The sequence below is a fragment of the Mirounga angustirostris genome, unplaced genomic scaffold, assembly GCF_029215605.1.
Source record: "Mirounga angustirostris isolate CCGP_5_RB_7025 unplaced genomic scaffold, mMirAng1.0.hap1 SCAF_2, whole genome shotgun sequence".
Taxonomy (NCBI): domain Eukaryota; kingdom Metazoa; phylum Chordata; class Mammalia; order Carnivora; family Phocidae; genus Mirounga; species Mirounga angustirostris.
Window position 1 is genome coordinate 150,012,651 of NW_026991710.1, and position 21,152 is coordinate 150,033,802.

Sequence of the window (21,152 nt, forward strand, 5' to 3'; positions counted from 1 at the left end):
CTCCTCATACACAAATCCTCACATTATAGCTCCCTTTAATAAGTGACTCTCCTCCCTGACCTCCTCTTTCTCATTCCTTCTGGACTAACCTTCTTAAGGGCAGACCACCCTCGTCGCTTCTACTTTCTCAGTTCTCATGCAGGTCTCAGCCCCTTTGGACTGGTGGCCACTCTGCACAAATTGCTCTCTTGGAGGTGATCATGACCACAAATTTGATCAACTGACAAATCCAAAGGCCTCTTCTCATTCTCCTCCTTCAGCTCAGCATAAGCCAGTATTATGGACTATTCGCTTCTACCTGAAGTTTATTTTTTCCTCCTGTTATATTTGATCTTTCATTGACTGGCTTCTCTTTGTGCTCTTGTCCCTCCAACACAAGACTTTCTCTATGGTTCCACTGTGATTGCTATCTTTTCTCATGCCATGTGATGGCCCTTGTTAACCTTCTCTAACTGACCATCACACTATGAGGAAAGCTCCCAAATCTGTGCCTCCCAGCCCAGCCTGCATTTGTGGAGAGCCAGGCCTATGTCCTAACTGTGCTGTCTCCCCAGCTGGGGTGCCACACAGGTACCCCCAGTCAACATGCCTCACATCTGATCACCTTCCCCCACAGAACCTGCTCATCTCCTGGCTGACTTTCCCTACCAGCAGCTGGGTGGGGCTCCTCTAGTGTGGGTGCTGGGCCTGAGCCATCTTCAGCTTCCGCAACCCCCCATCCTGGCCCCGAGTCTGCACAGCTAGTCACCCAGGAGCCCGACCCCATGATGCCCTTGTACCCCTCCTCCTTTCCATTCCCACTGCTGTTTCCAGGTTCTAGCACTTTTATCAACAGCAACAGCGTTTTTCTCTTTCCTTTTCTACCCATCACGATGGGTGCAGACCCACACGCAGGCCATGGTGCCCAGCCCTCCCCTCGTGTCTCTAGAGCCTCCGCATCCCATTCCCCTCCTGTACTCTGGACCCACTGTACTGATCAGATGTTGACTTCGAGGAAACGCGCTGGACACCATCTTTGCCCCAGCTTATGCCTAACATTCCACACTCCTGTTATCCTGTATGGGTTAGAAGGTCAATTCGCATTAAGGATACATATGTATGTGTATATGTATATACACACACGTACACACACATATAATTTTTTAAGATTTTATTTATGAGAGAAGTGGGGGGAAAGAGAGAGAGAGGGAGACTCAGAACAATCAGGGGGGAAGCGCAGAAGGCGATTGAGAAGCAGATTCCCCACTGAGCGGGGAGCCCAACGTGGGACTTGATCCCAGGACCCCAAGATCATGACCTGAGCCGAAGGCAGACGCTTAACTGAGCCACACAGGTGCCCCCCACACATATATTTTCACGTAACATACACACACACACACACACGTAAGAGTAAATATATTCTTTTTTTTTTTTTTTTAAGATTTTATTTATTTATTTGACAGAGAGAGAGAGCACGAGAGCAGGAACACAAGCAGGGGGAGTGGGAGAGGGAGAAGCAAGCTTCTGCCGAGCCGGGAGCCCGATGTGGGACTCGATCCCAGGACCCCGGGATCATGACCTGAGCCGAAGGCAGACGCTTAACGACTGAGCCACCCAGGTGCCCAAGAGTAAATATATTCTTGTAGATACAAAGAGCAATCTATTACTCAAATAGTATTTTCAGAGCATCTGGTGTGGAAGTAGGGTTTTACAAACTAATTTAAGTTAAAAAAACAAAACAAAACAAAAGTGCAGAGAGATGGCCTCTGAGAACTTGAAGATTCTCTCCGAAACCCTTTTGTATCCTGTTATGGACTGAATTGTGTCCACAACCCCCACCACACCCCTCAGCCAATTCTGACATTGAAGCCTTAACCTACCATACGGGATATTTGAATAGGACCTTTAAAGAGGTAATTAAGGTGAAACGAGGTCATAAGCGTGGGGCCCTAAGCCATTGATAGGACTAGCGTCCTTCTAAGGAGGGGCAGAAGCCCCAGGAATGCCTGCACATAGAGAAAAGGGCCTGGGAGGGCACAGCAAGAAGGCAGCTGCAAGGCCAGGAGGGAGAGCTCAGGAGAGGCCAACCTGCCGGCCCCTTAATGGGACACTTCCAGGATCCGGGACTGCGGGAGCAGCAACTTCTGTGGTTTAAGTCCCCCAGACTGTGCTGTTTACTTAGGCATAAGTAATCTAAGGCCAAAAGAACTGGCACTTCTGTCAAGTGAAAGAGAGAACTGAGATACAGTTGTGTAAGATATTTAAATATGTGACACAAAGGAAACATAAAGCAGGAAGGATTTAGACTCGATGTGAGAACTGTCATGATTGAACGGGGTTGCTGAAACTCGTTGCAGGGAACAATCCAAAGGAAAAACAGACCGTGGAGAGGCACATTTGAAAGCAGGTTCAAAGGATGCGTGTAGAAAGGTTGGATCTTAATGGATTACAGCCTTTTCTACACTCTGTTCCAAAGAAGAGTAAAGGTAAAATGGGCTTCATGGTAAAATAAGGTTTGAAAACACGAAGTGTTATACTTTGCTCTACTGCAGAATTTCTTGGAAGCTTTTATGAGCTCCGCAAAGCTCCAAGAGGGAGATAGAGCAATATTTGATGACAGAACCCGTCATCTGAGACACCACGGGCGATGCTTCGTCCTAGGGGCCTATTCTCAAAGGAGATGGATCAAAAGAAGCTTGGCTACTTTCAGGGACATCCCCCTAACGATGTCAGCCAGCTCTTGGGGCAGTACTGGGGTACAGTTACGGAGGACTGACACAGAGGGGACCACAAAGTGGTGGGTGATAGGTGCGTGCCCTTGAGCTTTGTTAACCGTGTGATCTTAAGCAAGTTCCTCAGCCTCCAGTCTGGAGTTCAGTTTCCTCACCTAAAACACACTGTGAGTACTCATCACCATGAGGATTTCTGCAGATGATATGGCAAGAACTAGGCTACAGGCTTTCCACGGGAAGTATTCAGTACGGATGAACTATTCTGCAGGTTATAGGGTGCCATAAAGTGGCGTTCCCCAGTGTTAACAACTTCTGGGGAGGTGCTAGGGCACAGTACATTCACTCATGCAAATCACTGTCTTCTGCAGGCCAGAGGCTGGTGCAACAGGAAGAAATCCATCTGTGCTCTGCCTGATTCCATGTCAGGGCAACGCACCTATGGGCAGAAGGGCAGGTGGGTGTTCATCCCCTCCCTACCCTGCTCCTTTGAAGTGGCCCCATCAGGCCAACTCAGAGAGCCCTATGTAGCCGCCTTCACTGGGAGCTCAGTTATTCACAGTGTTAAGAGCCTTGACCGCCAAATAAAGACAACAACAGAAAATAACAAAGAGCTTTATTTTCATGTCACTGTCCTACTTTCTTCTAGTTGTTGCTAACAACCTGACAGTGTGTCTCTACCCCCTCGATTCCTACACTGTTCAACATACCAACAGTCACAAATATATCACCTTATGGAGGAGATAAGTAGCTTTTTCCTAAAGCCCACTGGGCACAGCAGGGAGGTGGCCAATTCCCTGGTCCCTCTCCTCCTCCCACCCTTCTCTTGGGGTCTCCATCCCACGGGAAAGGATCCAGGCAGGAGGCTGACCTCTCACCCACTACTCCATCCTCATCCCTGGATCCCTCTAGGGGAACAAAGAAAGAGAATTCCGTTGTCCTGCTTCTCAAATGGAGGGCCTTACAACCAACCAAGGTTTCAAACGCAAAACCAAACATCTGCAAAGCACTGTTGAGGCACAGCTGTTTTCCAGGTGCTTTCATTTTCACTGCCGCACTGCGGAAGTGTTTCCCTCTATCGTCCTCATGACTTTTCCTCATCTTTCACAATGGCAGAACTGGATGGGAAGAATGAACCGAAACGAGGTAAGGGGGGAAAAAAAATTCTAACCCTGTAGGAACTGCCTTCAACCTAACCAGTGAGATGGCTGGCAACACTCCTGATGTCCACCCCTCTGCCCCACCCCGCCCTCTAGCTCCTGTGGCCAGGCCCAAATACTGACAGCACCCCCTTTCTGGACATTCAGGCATCAGGGCCCCTAAAGGGCTAGGATCTGTGAAGACGGGCAGGAGCCCCCTAGGAGAGCTGGACCTGTGCCTGCTCGTCGGGGGGCAGCCTGGGCTGGCACTGCGGGCACCACCACGTGAGCCTCTGGAAGCCAGCCGGGGGCCCAAAGGCCTCTCTCCTGAGCTGGTGGCCCTCAGGGCACTGCTCCTTCTGGTAGATGTGCGTGTGCTGCTGTCTGCCCTGGAACTTGCCCTGAAGCCAGTCCGCACTGAACTGCACCACATGATCCACGAGGGCCTCAAGGCGCTGAGGGCTGAGGAGCGAGCCCAGAGAAAGGGGATGGATCCCGGCTCTGTACAAGGCTTCATTCTTAATGATGTTCCCTGGGGGGAGGCACGGAGAGGACAAGGGAAGGGGAAAGAACACACCGGTCAGGAGCCCCATCCACAAAACTAGCAAAGCAAACGGAAGCTGGCATGATGGCGGCGGGAGGGCCCCCGGGGATGACCTGGTGCCAACCCTGCCCTGGCCTGAGCGCTCCTGGGCAAGTCACCGACTCTGAGCCACTTCCCTGTCTGCCAGCTGGGTTTGCTCACACCTACCTTTAAGGCTGTTGTGGAGACCAAAGAAAATAAAACTCATGTGTGGCCCTTGTCACAGCAAAGAGGTTATCAAAACAGCCTCTGGAAGCTGACTGCCTGCGATGGAACCCTGCTCAACCAGATCAACCAAACTATGTGACCCTGGCAGGTTCCTTAGCTCCACATTCCTCATCTGTAAAATGGGGATCGCTTACCTGGCTTTTGTGAGCAGTAAATGAGAATTCTCTCTCTCGCTCTCTCTCTCACACACACACACACACTGAGCACTGTGGCTGGTACAGAGAGAGTACTCAATAAATATTAGCCGTTTAAAATTAAAATTAAAATGTCAAGCATAATGCCTGAGATATAAAGCGTTTAGGAGGTATTATTTCATTATTTTTCTACTCCTGCCTCATTCTTGGTGAAGCCAGCCTTGACCCCTCCTTCCGGACTCAATAACTCTCTTCAGAATGTCCCAACGCTGCACTTCCTTTAACCTCTACCAGGCATTTGTCACAACCCATCTGAAGTTGCAGTGAACTGAGCCCATGCTTGCCAGGCCACTAATAATCTCCTGAAGGAGAGACGTTGAACTTGGTAGAAGGCAAGCATTCAGCATGTGTGAGATGAATGGATGAATGAAATCACTGCAATCTGCAAGGGCTTCATAATCACACCCCTAGTCACACAGAAATGTTTCTCTACAATTCCCTGGCAAACTACCTGGATTCCGAGCTCAGCCGCACCACTTACAGCAATGTGACCTTTGCTTTGGCTTCTTTGTGTGAGTAAAGGGAAAACAGGAAGGATAAAACTACGTGACTAGCACGTTAGATTCATGCGACACATGTCGGCTGTTATTACTATTGTTAGAAACAATGACGTGTCAGTAGAGCATGAGCTCCTGCTGTAAATATCCCAAAGGCTCCTTCTGGAGATCTCTTTCTCCCGCAGGGTGCAGGGGCTCCCACAGTCTCGATGTGAAAATGCAAGCCGCTGTCTGAGGAGCCCCCAGGGCCTCCTCCCCGCTCCCGAGGGGAGCTGTGCCTGCAGCAGGCACCTTCGGGCCTTGGGTATGAGGTGATTTTGTCATCAGCTCACTCAATAGCCTCAGCAGCCAGTCGCAGGGGCACTTAGGCCTCTGCTGGGGTAGTACGGGCAGTTCTCAGAGTTCCGCTAGGTGGCTGTTCTGGTTTTCAGATCGCTCAGCTCGTTCCCCTACCTGAAACGCTCACGGTTTCATTGCTCAGGACACTTGAACAGAGGGAGGGAACCTGCTTCTTCACTCGTGTCTTTTAAGATCCTGACGGAGGCCTGAGGCATCTGTGCTTTGCCAGCAGGCAGTTCCATCTGCCCGAGAGAAGCCCCACTGGCAAACGCAGTGCTCTCCCTTAGCAAATTGCAGCTTCTGGTTCCCAGCAGATACTGATTGAGTAACTGAGTACCTACTGTGTTGCAGGCACCACACCAGGCAGTGGAGGAGTCAAGGAGAAAGAAGACAGGGCTCCCGCCCTTTAGGAAGTTATACTGTGATGTGGCCACAGGCAGACTCCAGCTGATAATATAATTAGGATGTGAATTCTGAAGCCAGGAGAGAAGTTAGAGATTGCCTAATCTAACTCCCTCAGTTGACTTATTTATTTTTTTAAAGATTTTACTTATTTATTTGAGACAGAGAGAGAGAGAGCATGAGTGGTGGGGAGGGGAGATGGAGAGGGAGAAGCAGACTTCCTACTGAGTAGGGAGCCCAATGTGGGGCTTGATCCTAGGACCCAAAGATCATGACCTGAGCCGAAGGCAGATGCTTAACCAACTGAGCCACCCAGGCATCTCAAAGGAAGTGAAGCTAGAGAGATTAAGTGACTGCCTCAAGCACAGCTGAGGTGGGTCCCATCCCTTTCCCATCAGTCATACCTACGCCTGAGAAGTATCTTTGGTCCAACAGTGTATAGCAGACAGGCTGCTCCTGGCCCAGAGCTTCCAAGGCTTGTCCTCGATCGAACTTTTCCGACAAGATGTCAGAGGTGGGTCTGACCGCTGGGGAAGAGCTCCAAGACATCTGACAATTATAAAATGCCAGGAAGCCGCCACCACCAAAGTACAGGACCAACCTGGGAAGAAAGAAAAGATCCTAAGTGCACGCAGTTCAGGGCACACATACATACAGCTTCCACTCGAGACTCAAGTCACATGTCCACAGCGCTCCCACTCCACAGTCAAGATTCACCCAGGGAAGCTAAGACCCCAAAAGAGAAAAGGGATGGCTCTGCCAGAATCATAAAAATCTCAGGGCTAAATGCAGTAATTAAAAGAAAACATATATATTGCTCCATCTTTCTGATCACAGCCATGCATGTTCACTGAAGACAATGTGATGTAAGAAAGTCTCAAAGCTCAGGAGGTATGGCTACCTGCATAAAAGCAAAGTTTGTTAGGAAGGACAGAGAAACGGATGCTAGAGAGGCACCACTCCCAGTCCAGGTTAGGATTTACCAAGAAATACATACCCACCCATACGCCCATGGACTTCCTGAATTCCAAGGACACAGGGGAAACTTTCTGAACTTTGATAAAGAAATGATGGGTTACTGTGTAAGGGCAGATAATCAGACTGTAACTGGACTCCGTACCTGAAGGGGAATATCCATATATCTGACCTAGATGGTATTCTGATGTGGAAGTAAAAGGACAACTTTATTTTTTTAATTTTATTTATTTATTTGAGAGAGTGAGCGAACATGTGCTTGGGGGGAGGAGCAGAGGGAGAGGGACAAGCAGATTCTGTGCAGAGCACGGAGCCTGAGGCGGGGCTCGATCCCACAAGAGATCACCACCTGAATCAAAATCAAGAGTCAACACTCAACCGACTGAGCCACCCAGGTGCCCCTAAAAGGACAACTGTAGAGGGAAAGGCCTCAGAGACACATCTACCATAGTATCTGAGGTAATTACTCAAGGAAAAATAAATGCCCAATGGAAATGCAATCAGCAGGGACCTCAAGCCAAGGGGAGAGGAAAAGGGTAGGACATAAGGGGCGGCCCTGGGGTGCATAATATTTATGGTGAGAGATCTAGAGGGCTGGACGATAGCACAGCTGAGAACTGTAACGTGTTAGGAAGGAATTCTTGAATCAGAAGATACCCATGTTGACCACTGGAAGCGAGAGGTGCTGTGTGATCACTAAGGAGCTGAGGCACTTGGCGCTCCTAAAATGCCAGATTATCTCAGTACTGATCAGCGGAAAACAAAGAGGATGAGGAGGACGAGAAGCCCATCTGAGCTCTGGATGAGGGGGATATCGCCCTGCTGAAAACGTATGGTCAGAGCACTGACTCTAGGCAGATGAAGCAGGTTGAAGATGACATGTGACAACTTCTTAAGAAGCTTCATGAGCTCACTGGTATGAAAGAATCTGATACTGGCCTGGCCTCACCAGCGCTCTGGGATTTGGCTGCAGAAAAGCAAACACTGCAGAGTGAACAGCCTTTGAGGGTTGCGAGGTGTACAAAGATAATCAGTGCGGACTCAGAGGACCCAAAGCACATTATCAATGTGAAGCAGTTTGCCCAGTTTGTGGTGGATCTTAGTGATTAGGTAGCACCTGTGGACACTGAAGAAGGAATGAGAGTCGGCATGGACAGAACTAAGTATCAAATTCACATTCCGCTGCCTCTTAAGACTGATCCAACAACAACAACAACAACAAAAGACTGATCCAACAGTCAACCATGATGCAGGTGGAGGAAAAACCTAATGTCACATACATCGATGTGGCTGGCTCTAAGGAACAGATTCAGAAACTTTGAGTAGTAGTTGAAACCCCATTACTTCATCCAGAGAGGTTTGTTAACCTTGACATTGAGCCTCCCAAGGGTGTGCTCCTCTTTGGTCCACAGGTACAGGCAAGACACTGTGCTTGGGCAGTTGCTAACAGGACTGATGCTTGCTTTTCGAGTTACTGGATCTGAACTTGTACAGAGGAATGTTGGTGAGGTTGGCTCGAATGGTTCATGAACTCTTTGAAATGGCCAGAACAAAAAAAGCCTGCCTTATCTTCCTCGATGAAATTGATGCTATTGGAGGGGCTCATTCTGAGGATGCCGCTGAAGGAGACAACGAAGTGCAGAGAATGATGCTGGAACTGATCAATCAACTGGACAGTTTTGATCCTCGAGGTAACATTAAAGGGCTCACGGCCCCCACGAGACCTGACACTTTGGATCCAGCACTGATGAGGCCAGGGAGACTGGACAGAAAGATTGCATTTAGCTTACCTGATCTAGAGGGTCAGATTCACATTTTTCAGATTCGTGCTCGTTCAATGAGTGTTGAAAGAGATGTCAGATTTGAGTTGTTAGTGTGACTGTGCCCAAATCGCTCTGGTGCTGAGATGAGAAGCATCTGCACGGAAGCTGGTATGCTTGCCATCAGAGCACGGCGAAAAATTCCTACCGAGGAGGATTCCTTGGAGGCTGTAAATAAGGTCATTAAGTCTCATGCCAAATCCAGTGCTACTCCCTGCCATATGACATACAGCGGAGCCCTGAAGGCTTTCATGAAAACCCTGTTTTTCAGTGGAACCCTAACCTTACTAAATAGACTTGTTAATAACCATTACATACACAAAAATAAAGGGTTTCAAAACTGAATAAAAACAAATAAGATACACATGTTACTGTGTTTTTAATGTTAATCAACTTAATTACATATAATTAATAATATATAGTTAACAATCTGGAACTAAAATTCTAAACTATCTCAGCAAACGCAGGAGATAGGGTGGGCAAGACAAAAGAAGTGGGGAAGTAGAAATATTTCAAAGGCCTCCTCTCAGAAGAATGAAGGAAGGGAGCAAAAAACCAGTTTCAATAAGAAGGGAGACATGTTATTAGTTTAATGTTATTAAACATTTGGTTGTTATTAACTAAGAAAAAATATGGGTCTAATTTAAAGGGAATATTATTACCAACAAAAACAAGATGAATAGCAGTACTCACAATTTATACTCAACAGGAGTTAAAAAGGGGGGGGTAGAGGGAAAGAAAGAAGCTTGAGAAATCCAACAGAAGAAACAAGGTATAATAAAATGGCAAACGGAAGAAAATCCAAATACCACAGTTACCTCATTTCAAAACAAAGAGTTTTGTTTTGAGTTCAAAAAGATACAAAAGCCAGATACGTGCTGTTTGTAAGAAATATACCTAAAATAAGTGAAAAGGCACTCCTGTAAAGCACACCCTAAGTGGAAAAAGACCAAGGGGGCCAGCCAAACACAGAGTGGCATTATTACCATCCAGAAAAGCAGAATTCAAGACCAAAGGCAAATAGAGAATCTGTTATTATTTATTTTATTTATTTATTTATTTATTTTTGAGAGAGAGAGAGTGAGGGAGGTGGATGGTAGGGGCAGACGGAGAGGAAGAGAGAATCTTAAGCAGACTCCATGTTCAGCGTGGAGCCTGACACAGGGCTCGAACTCACGACCCTGAGATCATGACCTGAGCCCAAATCAAGAGTCGGATGCTTAACTGACTGAGCTACCCAGGCGCCTGGAGGGTATGTTATTATTTAATAAAGCTGCAAAGAAGTCAGAGACCTTGATGCTTTGGACAACAGGGCAGCAAACATATAAACACACTAGAAAGACAAGGAGAAACCTCATAAAACCACAATCACTCTAGAGGATTTTAATGCTCTTCTTCCCACATTTGGCATATTAAGTAAACAAAAAACAAGCAAGGATAGAGAGTTTGAATTATCAAAGCAATAACCTGTTCTTAATAGTTACATAAGATTTTACTTTTTATGAACATACTACCTTCATTTATGTACATAAAATGTAAGAAAAGATCAATGATGTGTTTGACTGCAAATTTTAATAGATGCCCAAAGTAGAAAATTCACAGGCTGATATCTTGATCACAATCCAATAAAAATAATGACAACAAAACAAAACGATGACCCCACTCAAACATTTGGAAAATTAGAAAATACTCTTCCCATATAGAGTATATAAAACTGATATTATTTATTTGAAAGATCAACAAAGTTGATAAACTCTGGTAAGCCTAAGTAAGTAAAAAAGGGGAGTAGGTGACAAAGGAAAATAAAGAACATGAAGAAGAAAAAGGCAGACATAACTTCACAAGAGATTTAAAAAATAAGAGAATGATATGTGTTAACTCTGTGACAATAAATTTGAAAACCCAGTTAGGGATGAGGCTTGTTGGTGAAGAGCATTTCAACTGCCCTAGCTGGTGACTAATTTAGCAATCAGCCCATGAACCAGCTTCAGGCCATGAAAGGTTTGCTGAGAGTTTCTGAGAAAGCTCTCCTCGCTCGTCTGAACTTCTAGAAATGACCCTCTCTTCCCCTCTTCTCTCTTCCTGTGTCGACATAAGGCCTGGAACTGCAAGAGCCTCTTGCTGCTGGTCTAAGGATGATACCAACATGTGGGGAAAGGTACAGACAGAAGAATCACAAGAACATGAAGCCCAAAGCTGGGAACTGAGTCAACACCATAGCCCACCCTCACTCGAAACTTCCAATTATGTGAGCCAAAAAATCTCCTCCCCCTTAATCTAGTCTCAGTTATCTTTACATCCAAAGCACCTTACTAGCCCTACATCATATCGTAAACACACACTACAGTTCTGAACATAAAAATATATCATTATGAAACTTTAGAAATGGAAGAGTAGTGTGGCTTTTAGGTAGAAGAGGCCTTCTTTAGCAAGAGGGGAAAACTCAAGGGCTGGGCGCCTGGGTGGCTCAGTTGGTTAAGCAACTGCCTTCGGCTCAGGTCATGATCCTGGAGTCCCTGGATTGAGTCCCACATCGGGCTCCCTGCTCGGCAGGGAGTCTGCTTCTCCCTCTGACCCTGCCCCCTCTCATGCTCTCTCTATCTCATTCTCTCTCTCAAATAAATAAATAAAATCTTAAAAAAAAAAAAACCTCAAGGGCTATCGCGGAAAATACTGAACACTGACTACATAAAAATTTAAAATCCCAGGGGGTGGGAAGATGGGCAAAATATATACAGAGGATTAAGAGGTATACACTTCCAGTTATAAAGTAAGTAAGTCATAGGGATGAAAAGTACAGCATAGGGAATATGGTCAATAATATTGTAATAACATTCTTTGGTGACAGATGATGACTACATTTATCGTGAGCACTGAGTAATGTCTAGAATTGTTGAATCATTATGTTCTACACCTGAAACTGATATAACATTGACGTTAACTATACTTATATAAACATTTAAAAAAAAAATAGAAATTTAAAAAAAATTTTTTTTTAGGTTTATTTTAGAGAGCAGGAGCGCATGAGTGGGGGGAGGGACAGAGGGTGAGAGTCTCAAGCTGACTCCCTGCTGAAAGTGGAGCCCGACGCGACGCGGGCCTCCATCTCATGATCCATGAGATCGTGACCTAAGCCCGAAACCAAGAGTTGGACACTTAACCGACTAAGCCACCCAGGCGCCCCTAAAAAATGTTTAGATCTTGAATGCCAAAAGGCACAAATACTGTCAAAGGACACAGGTGGACTTGAAACAACATTGGCATCACATCACAAAGATTAACACACAATGTACAAAAGCCTCTACAAGTTGATAAAAAGTATACAAACAACTCAAAACTAGTTAAGAATTCAGCTAAATGAGCACTTAGGCAAGGCCGTAAGGGTGTTCATTCTCAGTGACTAGCAATGACTCTTCTGGGAATCTACACTGAGGTAATAATCCTGAGCATGGACAGAGTTCTACACACCCAGATAGTCTTCTCACCAATAGCAGATGAAAACTAAGACAATTCTGTCCCTAAATTCAGAGTGCACAGTCAAGCCATAAAATGTCCTTCAGGGCCATCCCACTCTCAAGAGCCATGCTTGTTGGGAAAGTTCTTCCCTTTTTACTAAGCTGCCCCAGTACGTTTCCACCCCTCTCTGGATGCAGGCCACAGTCTACTTTCTATCATGGGTACTCTCTCCTAGGAAGTGGGCTGCTGGAGAGCAGTGGGATACCCACCTGAGTGAGCCCACAGAGCCCAGCCCCAAGCCTGCACATGGGGGCCGTGTGAAACACCACAGACCCTATACAGAGCCACAGCCTACAGCCTGCCCAGCCATGCCGTTACCTGGGAGTGGGGTCCCTCCAGTCGCCCCTCTTGTTTGCTTTCTTCGCTCTGGAGAACTCGTTCACCCAAATGCTGCCAAACAAACCAAAGCTGACCTGCAGCCACCTTTCAGCACCTCCTGCAGGCATGTCTCCCTGCAAATGCTCCACACCACTCTCTCCACTGGGAGCAACAAGCTCCAGGGACTGAGAGGACTGCTGAGAGATTTTCTGGCTGCTGGGCCCCGAGGCCTGCTTTTGGTCCTGAGCCTCTTCCTTCCTCTCTCCTTCTTCTACAGACTCTGGCAGTGAGATGTTGCCAAGGGACCCGAGTTCTTCATCTGGATCAAATCTAAGGAATAATTTCTTTCCATGGACCTACAAAAAAACGAACATGATCTAAGTCTTTGCTATGGACTTGTTTGTGCCCTTCTCCCCGCCACCTCAAATGTGTATGTTGAAACTTAACCCACAATGTGATGGTATCTGGAGGTTGCGCCTCTGGGAGGAAATTAGGTCATGAGGGTGAAGTCCTCATAAATGGGATTAGTGTCCTTATGAAAGAGGCCCCAGAGAGCTCCCTTGCCCCTTGCACCATGTGAGGACAGCAAGAACATGGCTGTCTATGAACCAGGAAGCAGGCTCTCACCAGACGCCGAATCTGCAGGCTGTCTGATCTTGGATTTCCAGCCTCCGGAACTGTGAGAAATAAATTTCTGTTGGTTATAAGCCACCCAGTCTGTGGCGGTCTGCTATAGTAGTCTGAATGGCCTAAGACAGCCTTAGGGAATGCTAGAAGAGGTATATGCAGATGTTTATCCTAATGCAAACTTATCCCTTCTTGTCTCTTCAAGGAAGCTTCCCAAAGCCGAGTATTTTGGACCTGCCTTTTGCTCTTTGCTCCAATGGTGTGGGCAGTTAGCACATGGTTTTCAAAGTGATTGAAAGCAAGAAGAATTGGATTAGCAGTAACATAGATCCATGCTAGACAGGACCACCCTAGAATAACTGAGGGGAAATGCTCGCAATGTTTTCACAGATTAGCTGAGATATAAATACAAATTGTCATCCCGTATTTAATTCATAATACCTTTTCTTTGTTAGAAATAATTAGCTTGTACGCACACACACGCACATGCACCATCCACAAATTGACAGCAGCTAAAGTACTGCATTTTATATACTGTAAACAGACAATGTATGTTACACATTGTAAAATTTGGTACCTCTCTCTCACTGAAATTGGATTTGGTAGAAGAAATGACCACAAGAGAACTCACAATAAAAAAACGACTATCAATAGAAATCGAATATTGACATAAAAACTGATCAATGGATCAAACCATAAAATGTACATAAAATGTACAAAGGAAAAGAATTCACCTCATCCCAATGAAAACGATTTTAGGAAAAAAAGATGAGAAAAGGAAATGTATGTAAAAGAATGTTCCACGTGCTTTGTATTCTGTTTTTATACTGCTAGCCCTACTATGTAATGTGCGTATCCAGATTACAGGATGAGCCTGTTCTGCATGATCTGGAATTTAGGCAGCCTTTCAAAACCAAAACACCTGGCATCAATAATGGAAATGCCTGTGTTACTTCTTTGGCCTCCAAAAGTACATCCTTAGAGATCATAGTTCTGATATGATCTCCAATTTGTCAATCAGTATAAAAATTTTAACTGTAGCAGTCCTCTCCCTAAAAGAAGGCATTACCTTTCTAAATAATTCCAGAATAACTCATCTGCAAATGTGAGCACAGCAGTTTGCTGCCACATATTAGAAATGGATTAACTGAGCTACATAAAAAACTGAGCAAGAATTAAGTGGGCATAATAGAATTTGCTCCAGAAAATACTTTTCTGATGCACATTCACTAATGTAGGTATAATGCTGATGAAAGTATCTGCCATATGTCCCTCAGGGTCAAAACATTTAGCAGGTCAAAAATGCCTAGCTCAGGACATCTATGTGTCCTCTCCAACTATGGCAATTTCTACTGTCCCTCTTTTAAATTCCTGGGACATCATTTTTACTTCAATTAACTGACCATTAATTGAGCTTTTACAATGTGCCAGGCAGTGTGCTAGGCTCTGAGGGGCATACAGAGGAGGAAGGCTCCACTCGTTCCCTCTGGAAACTCAGTATTTGAAGAGAAGGAAATTCTGACACACACTACAACATGGATGAACCTTGAAAACATTATATTCGGTAAAAGAAGTCACAAAAGAACACACGTTGCATGACTCCATATATGTGAAATGTCCAAAAAAACGGCAAATCTATAGAAATAGAAAATAGGTTAGTGGTTGCTTAGGGCTGGGGGCGGAAGGCAGGGGTGAAATGGGGAGTGACTGCTAATGGGCACAAGGTTTCTTTCTGGAGATGAAAATGTTCTAAAATCGACTGTGGTGATGGTTGTACAACTTTGTGTGAAGACACTAAAAGCCATGAATTGCACACTTTAAGTGGGTGAATTGTATGTTATGCGAATTATATTTCAGTAAAGCTGTTATGTATTTTTTAAAAATTGGAGGACTGGTTAAAAGTCTAAGTATGTAGGGGGGTTGGATTGGAGCTCCCACACCACCCAAACTAAGATGGAACAGAAACATTAACAGCCATGTAAGGACTCAATACTTATCCCCCACGCACTCTTTCTCAGGCAGCTCCTGGAATGCGTGCTTTGCAAAATGAGGGTATAACAAAGGAGAAGATAATGGACCAGGTGTAAGGAGACTATGACTACCTTCCAATATCCCTCTCCCCTCTTCCCTACTAACAAATCTACCCATTTACAGGGACCTCAGTAACCTCAGCTACTGATTTGGGGGGGACCTCAATGTCCTCAGCTAAAAATCTCTGTCTCCCAGACTCCCTTAGAGATGGGGCAGCCAGTGAAATATACACAGGAATAGTCAAATGTAGTTTCCAGAAGAGCTCTTTGAAACAGGTGAACCAGCTTCCAGGTCCCTTCTGCCCTATCTCCCTTCCTTCCTGCCTAGAACGTAATGGCTGGAATCTCAGCTGCCATGTTATCACCATGAGGATGAGGGTCACACCCCAGGGAGGGAAAAGCAGAAGGAACTTGGTGCCCAGTGATCTCATGTTGCTCCCATACCACTCTGGACTTCCCATTAAGTCAAGGGAGAAAAAAAAAAACCCACAAACTCCAGACATGAATAAGCTGTTCTTCTGAATCCGTTACGAGTAGTCAAACACAATTCCACTACAGAAACTGGAGAACCAACAAGGAAAGACAGGGAAAGAACTTGCCAGAAAAACAGGTCGCACAGAATGGAGCCAATCTCTTCCCTGCTTCATTAGCCCACTGTGCTCATTCTATCTCCATTTGCCTGTCTGTAACTGCTTCACAAACCTGAAATACGCTTTCTTTTCCTTTTGGTCCATCTAAATCCTCCATCCTTCAAGGTCCCACTCAGAACCCACTTCCTTCATGAAGTCTTTTTTTTTTTTAAATATTTTATTTATTCATTTGAGAGAGAGAGAGAGAGAGAGCAGGAGTGGAGGGAAGGGGCAAAGAAGAGGGGGAAGCAGACTCCCCGCTGAGCAGGGAGCCCACTCGGGGCTTGATCCCAGGACCCTGGGATCATGACCTGAGCCGAAGGCAGACGCTTAACCAACTGAGCCACCCAGGTACCCCCATGAAGTCTTTTACTCCAGGCTACAAGGACCTCTTCTCTGCTGAGGCCCTCAAATAGGCCTTAATCGTATGCTCCCCTCCTTCCCCTTCACTGTTACCTAACCCTTTTCCCCTGTTGTAGATACAGGTCGTACTTTCAAAATTCAACTCTCAGCTCCTTAGGAGTTAGAGGTGCAAAGAAGGGAGCACAATGATGAGAACTTAGCCCCCACATGCCAGGCAGTTCCCCAAGGCTGTGTCCCCCAGGGTTCTTGGGCTCCCACACCGATTTCTGCCTTGGTTTACTAGGAAACCAGCTCCCAGTTCCATCTCAAGGCTCCCTGTCCACACATTCTTCTGTCCACTCAGCCAGTCCGTAAATATTCTCGGTGAGCCAGCTCTGAGACAGGCTCGGGCTAAGTGCTGGGGTTCCAGAGATGAAAGGATCTAATCCTGCCCCTGCAAACCTTGCAGTAGTCTGGTCAAAGAGTCCAAAAGCTCTCACGGTAGGAGCACAGACCCGGAGGTCAGGTGGCCTGGACTCCAGCTAGCCATGTCAACTTGGGTTGAGTGTTCTCCCTCTCTGAGCCCCCACCTCCAAATGTAGAAAATGTAAGTGAAGGTCTAGAAGACCTCTTTCAGTTCTAACCAAGAATGGTTTTATAACCCGCGAGGTGTGTGTGAAGGACAGGGTGGAAAAAAGAGAATCAGCATTCACGGAGCACCTGTGCCAGACATCAAGTCTGTTTAATACAATTTTAACTGCTAAGTGATCTGTCCCCATTTTACAATTGCACAAACTACAGCTAAGAGATTAAGTAACCTACTTAGGAGCACACAGCTCAGCAGCAGAGTTCATTTATTTTCTCTATAGCCAATTATCATATATATGCTTCCTAAGAGCCGCCATTCAACGAGGGGCTAGGCATACAATACTGTGGAGGGCACACGCCCCGCCCTGTTGCTCCTCTCCTCCATTCAACCAGCAGGACAAGTTCAGCACTAAGGATCCACTAGGAGGAAGGAGGGGGTGCCCAGTAAGCAAAGAGAAGTCTCTCCCCACCCTTAGAGCAGACAGGCCAGGTTTCTCAGAGGATGTGATGGCAAGGCTGAATCCCGAAGACAAGGAATTACCATGCTCACAAGAAAAAGACGGGAATGGGGGCAGAGTTGGGGGAAAAAGGAAGATCTGCCCGAGCAGGGGGGCAGCATGTCAAAACCGCGGGCAAGAAAGATTGGTAGAGGAACCCCAGTAGTTCAACATGACTGCAAGAGAGATTTGGGACAGGGGAAGAAGCAGGCCTAGAGAAGGAGGCACAAATCAGACCACAGGAGCCCTGGGAGCCCCTTGAGGCAATTCTGCCTTATGCTCAGGGCATGGATGAGGCCACGAGAATCCAGATCAGAAGGCTATGCTCTTTCCTCACGTCCTTGCTAGTTCCTAACCATAGGTGCACATCAGAGTCCACTGGAGTGACCGGAATCACTCCAGACTCTGCATCAGAATCTCCAGCTCATGCGTGCACAGGGTACTTTTTCTAGTTCCAGAGGCCACCGAGATGCCCAATTCTGGCTGAGAAACATCAGACCTAAAGAGGAGGAGCTGCGTGGGGGTCCTGGCGCGGTTGTCTTGGGCTCAAGGAAGTGATGGCATCAAAGTCTTGAGATAAATTCTAAGGGAGTCATGGGACGTGCCGACGGAGCCAGCCCATTTACGTGAGGTACCGACCAAGCCCCGATGAACTCACCTGGGTGTCCTGGAGCCACAGGGACTGAAAGCTGGCAGGGTTCAGCTTCTGACTACTGCCCCCTGTCTTGACCACCTGCTGCCCCACAAAGGGGGAGACCAAGTGGTGGAACTTCCTCACAGATGGTCCTTCTGGCATCCCTGCAGGTAGAAATGGGGAAAAGCAGCCACTGACTTCTCTAGTTCTCTAGCATTTCTGGTGGGTGCCAAGTTCCAAGCTTTCCAGCAGCTATGTTTTTGCCATCGACTCGAAAAGTATATATGGCCAAAAAGGGGGTGTGGCTGAGAAGAGGGGTCAGATCAAAGAGAAAGACCAGCTGTGACAGGGTGTGAATCGGTTTCCCAGTAATAGTTTCCCTTTCCAGCCCCTCTCACCTTTCCTCATGCAGCAAACACTTATTAAGCACCAACAGTGTGCTAAGACATCATGTCCTGGGAGCCCTCCACTTTGATCTTGTGGCAGTCTGAATGGGAGCTGGCCCTGGGTACTTTTTGCCTGCACTGTGGGCCCCAAACTCCTCTCCACGATTTCTCTGTCCTCCCCCTTCAGCAATACCAATCATTCCAACCCATTGCTGCAGATTTATCTCCCCACTTTTACGGGAGAAATGGTGATAGAAGAGAAGACTGTAAGGGACACAGAGACACTGATGTGGATCTGGTCTTCCCAGGACCACCCCACTAGTAGGGGCACTGTGTGTGTGTTGACAATGCAGAGCTCAGAACCATGACACGTGCAGACACAGGGTCATGTTAGTTCAGAGTATGGAGAGGCCACCTCCAGCTTAACAGCAGATAATTATCCCTGGTAACCGAAAACAGCTGGGGTTGTTTTAACCCTGACGTATGGTTATCTGTGACTCCCATCTCTCTCTGCCCCCAATCATCCAAGTTCACTCAGAGTTTATGTATAAAGCATTCAGATGTTTGAGTCTGAGTGGTCCGTACCCTGGCTTCTGGAAGCTAAGAGTCCCTCCCCACCCCCCTTACCCAGGGCACACTACTTAACCACCTGTTTCCCTCGCCTGCACAGGATTCTGCAAGTTATGATGAAAACCCAAAGAACTAAGTAGGTACCAGGCAGAGTGGTAGCTACTGTAGTTTTAGCAATTCTAAAAACAATTAAAAGTCTCTAAAATGAGGATGCCTCTTACTATATCCATGCTTTCTCATAGCTGAATTAGCAGCACATCCAATAATGTGTATTTTACATCTGATGTGCTTTTTTTTTTTTTTTAAAGATTTATTTATTTATTTGAGAGAGCAAGAATACATGAGAGGGGGAAGGGTTAGAGGGAGAAGCAGGCTCCTTGCTGAGCAGGGAGCCCGATGCAGGACTCGATCCGGGGACTCCAGGATCATGACCTGAGCCAAAGGCAGTGGCTTAACCAACTGAGCCACCCAGGCGCCCATACATCTGATGGTGCTTTTTTTTTTTTTTTTTTTTTTTTTTAAAGATTTTATTTATTTATTTGAGACAGAGAGAATGAGAGACAGAGGGCATGAGGGGGAGGCGGGTCAGAGGGAGAAGCAGACTCCCCGCCGAGCAGGGAGCCCGATGCGGGACTCGATCCCGGGACTCCAGGATCATGACCTGAGCCGAAGGCAGTCGCTTAACCAACTGAGCCACCCAGGCGCCCCTGATGGTGCTTTATACTCGCTAATAACTAGTGCTGTTTCCCCCAATCAGACCTTCAAGGCACTGGAGAGGCCATCCTGACAAGTGCTGGGTTGCAAGGAGACTTGCCTGACTGCAGCCCACCACCTTAACCTCAACCAGCTCTCAGTGTCCAGGTCACCCCCAACAGAGGAAGCTTCTGGAAAAGCTTTCACCTGAAATGCACCTAATCCTTGAAATCTCTTAACACATGGGCACATTTTTTAAGGTATACTTAACGGAGATTTAAAACGGGGCAGCAAGTGGTCTCTGCCCTAGCCTTAAGGGAGTAGAAGCGGAAAGGACACAGGATTTGATGGGGACGTCTTGCCCTCCCTCAAGAGGCTGACGGCAGTGAGGCTGGCTACTGGCTCCTAGCGGACCACGCTCAAAGTGGCAGAGGAGAGCGGCGTCAGGGCGTCCTCTTTCCTAGGCTAACCACTCACTCCCCCAGGGACTCTAAAATGGCTGCTTTTCCCAACTCTTTCTCGGGGGTGAGGCGGGGAGATGGGGGGCCGCGGAGACAGGGCTGAGGGAGGCCCCCAGGGGTAAATGCTGGGCGGCACAGTGGTAAACCAACCAACCAAAAAACTGGGCCAGGGGAGCGGTTCCCTAAGGGATGCTTCTTCTAACTGTCGGTCACTGCGCTGTCTCGCCGGTAGCAGGTGCCATCCTCCCCCGGCCTGCTCCCCCCTCCCCGCCCGCGCGGGCCACAGCGAGGGGCGGGCGGCTGCACTCACCGGCTCCGGGCCCGCGCCCCGCGGCGAAGCCCGCACGCCGCCTCCAGCGCCGGGCGGAGAGGACTCAGCCGGCCAGCGTCCGCGCACGCTCTGCGCGGGGACCGACGCGGAACGGCCCCGCGAGCCGGCAGCCGGGATAGGTCCCGAGCCGGGGAGGGGAGGGGTGGCGCGAGGCTCCTCCTTCGGGGGGGAAGGGCTCGGGGTTCCGCCGGGGCGTGGCGTAGAGCCGGACTCCGCCCCCGGGGCGGGGGCGGGGCCCCGCTCTGGGGGCAGAGGGCGCGAGGCTCCTCCCCTGAGGGGCGTCGCTGGAGGCGGGGCCGCGGCCGCACGTGGGGAGTGGAGGGAGGGGGAAAGTGGGAGAAGGGCAGAGGGACGGAGATCCCGCACACGGCGGAGACGAGGCAAACCGCCTTGGGAACGTTTATTGTCTTACGGGGATGGGAGGTTATGGAGAAAAGTGAGGTTCCTGAATAAAACTTTGGGTGGTTCGGGCAAAGTCACTGAGTTGATTTTGAACGGCTTCCAAGCTCAGGTCATTTTGCAAAGGAAACAGGTTGTCAAGAAATTCTCAGGAAAGTTTTAAAGAGTGGGCTCTTTCACTTTATATTATTTGAATGTTATTGATTTTGCCGCAAGCAAGTTTTGCTTTAAAAGCATGATTTAAAT

General features: G+C 47.5%; 1 protein-coding gene and 2 pseudogenes across 1 annotated transcript; 2 read left to right on the plus strand and 1 right to left on the minus strand.

Moving 5' to 3' along the window:
• Nucleotides 1-3,311: 3,311 nt before the first annotated feature.
• On the minus strand, nucleotides 3,312-20,625 carry NEIL2 (nei like DNA glycosylase 2). Its single transcript, XM_045880111.2, has 5 exons — nucleotides 20,487-20,625; nucleotides 18,091-18,230; nucleotides 12,720-13,075; nucleotides 6,495-6,691; nucleotides 3,312-4,379 (listed from the first exon to the last, which is right to left on the minus strand). The coding sequence occupies exons 2-5, from the start codon at nucleotides 18,226-18,228 to the stop codon at nucleotides 4,066-4,068; spliced, it is 1,005 nt and encodes a 334-aa protein (XP_045736067.1). The 5' UTR covers nucleotides 18,229-18,230; nucleotides 20,487-20,625; the 3' UTR covers nucleotides 3,312-4,065.
• On the plus strand, nucleotides 7,754-8,295 carry LOC123847696 (26S proteasome regulatory subunit 7-like; annotated as a pseudogene).
• Nucleotides 8,310-9,229, plus strand: LOC135361441 (26S proteasome regulatory subunit 7-like; annotated as a pseudogene).
• Nucleotides 20,626-21,152: the final 527 nt, after the last annotated feature.

Excerpts from the sequence above, each read along its gene's own strand:
- NEIL2 (XM_045880111.2), bottom strand. The coding sequence starts at position 18,228 with ATGCCAGAAGGACCATCTGTGAGGAAGTTCCACCACTTGGTCTCCCCC. Across the intron at positions 13,076-18,090 it reads TGTGGCTCCAGGACACCCAG|GTCCATGGAAAGAAATTATT; the intron begins GTGAGTTCATCG and ends GTTTTTTTGTAG. Across the intron at positions 4,380-6,494 it reads AAGATACTTCTCAGGCGTAG|GGAACATCATTAAGAATGAA; the intron begins GTATGACTGATG and ends GCCTCCCCCCAG.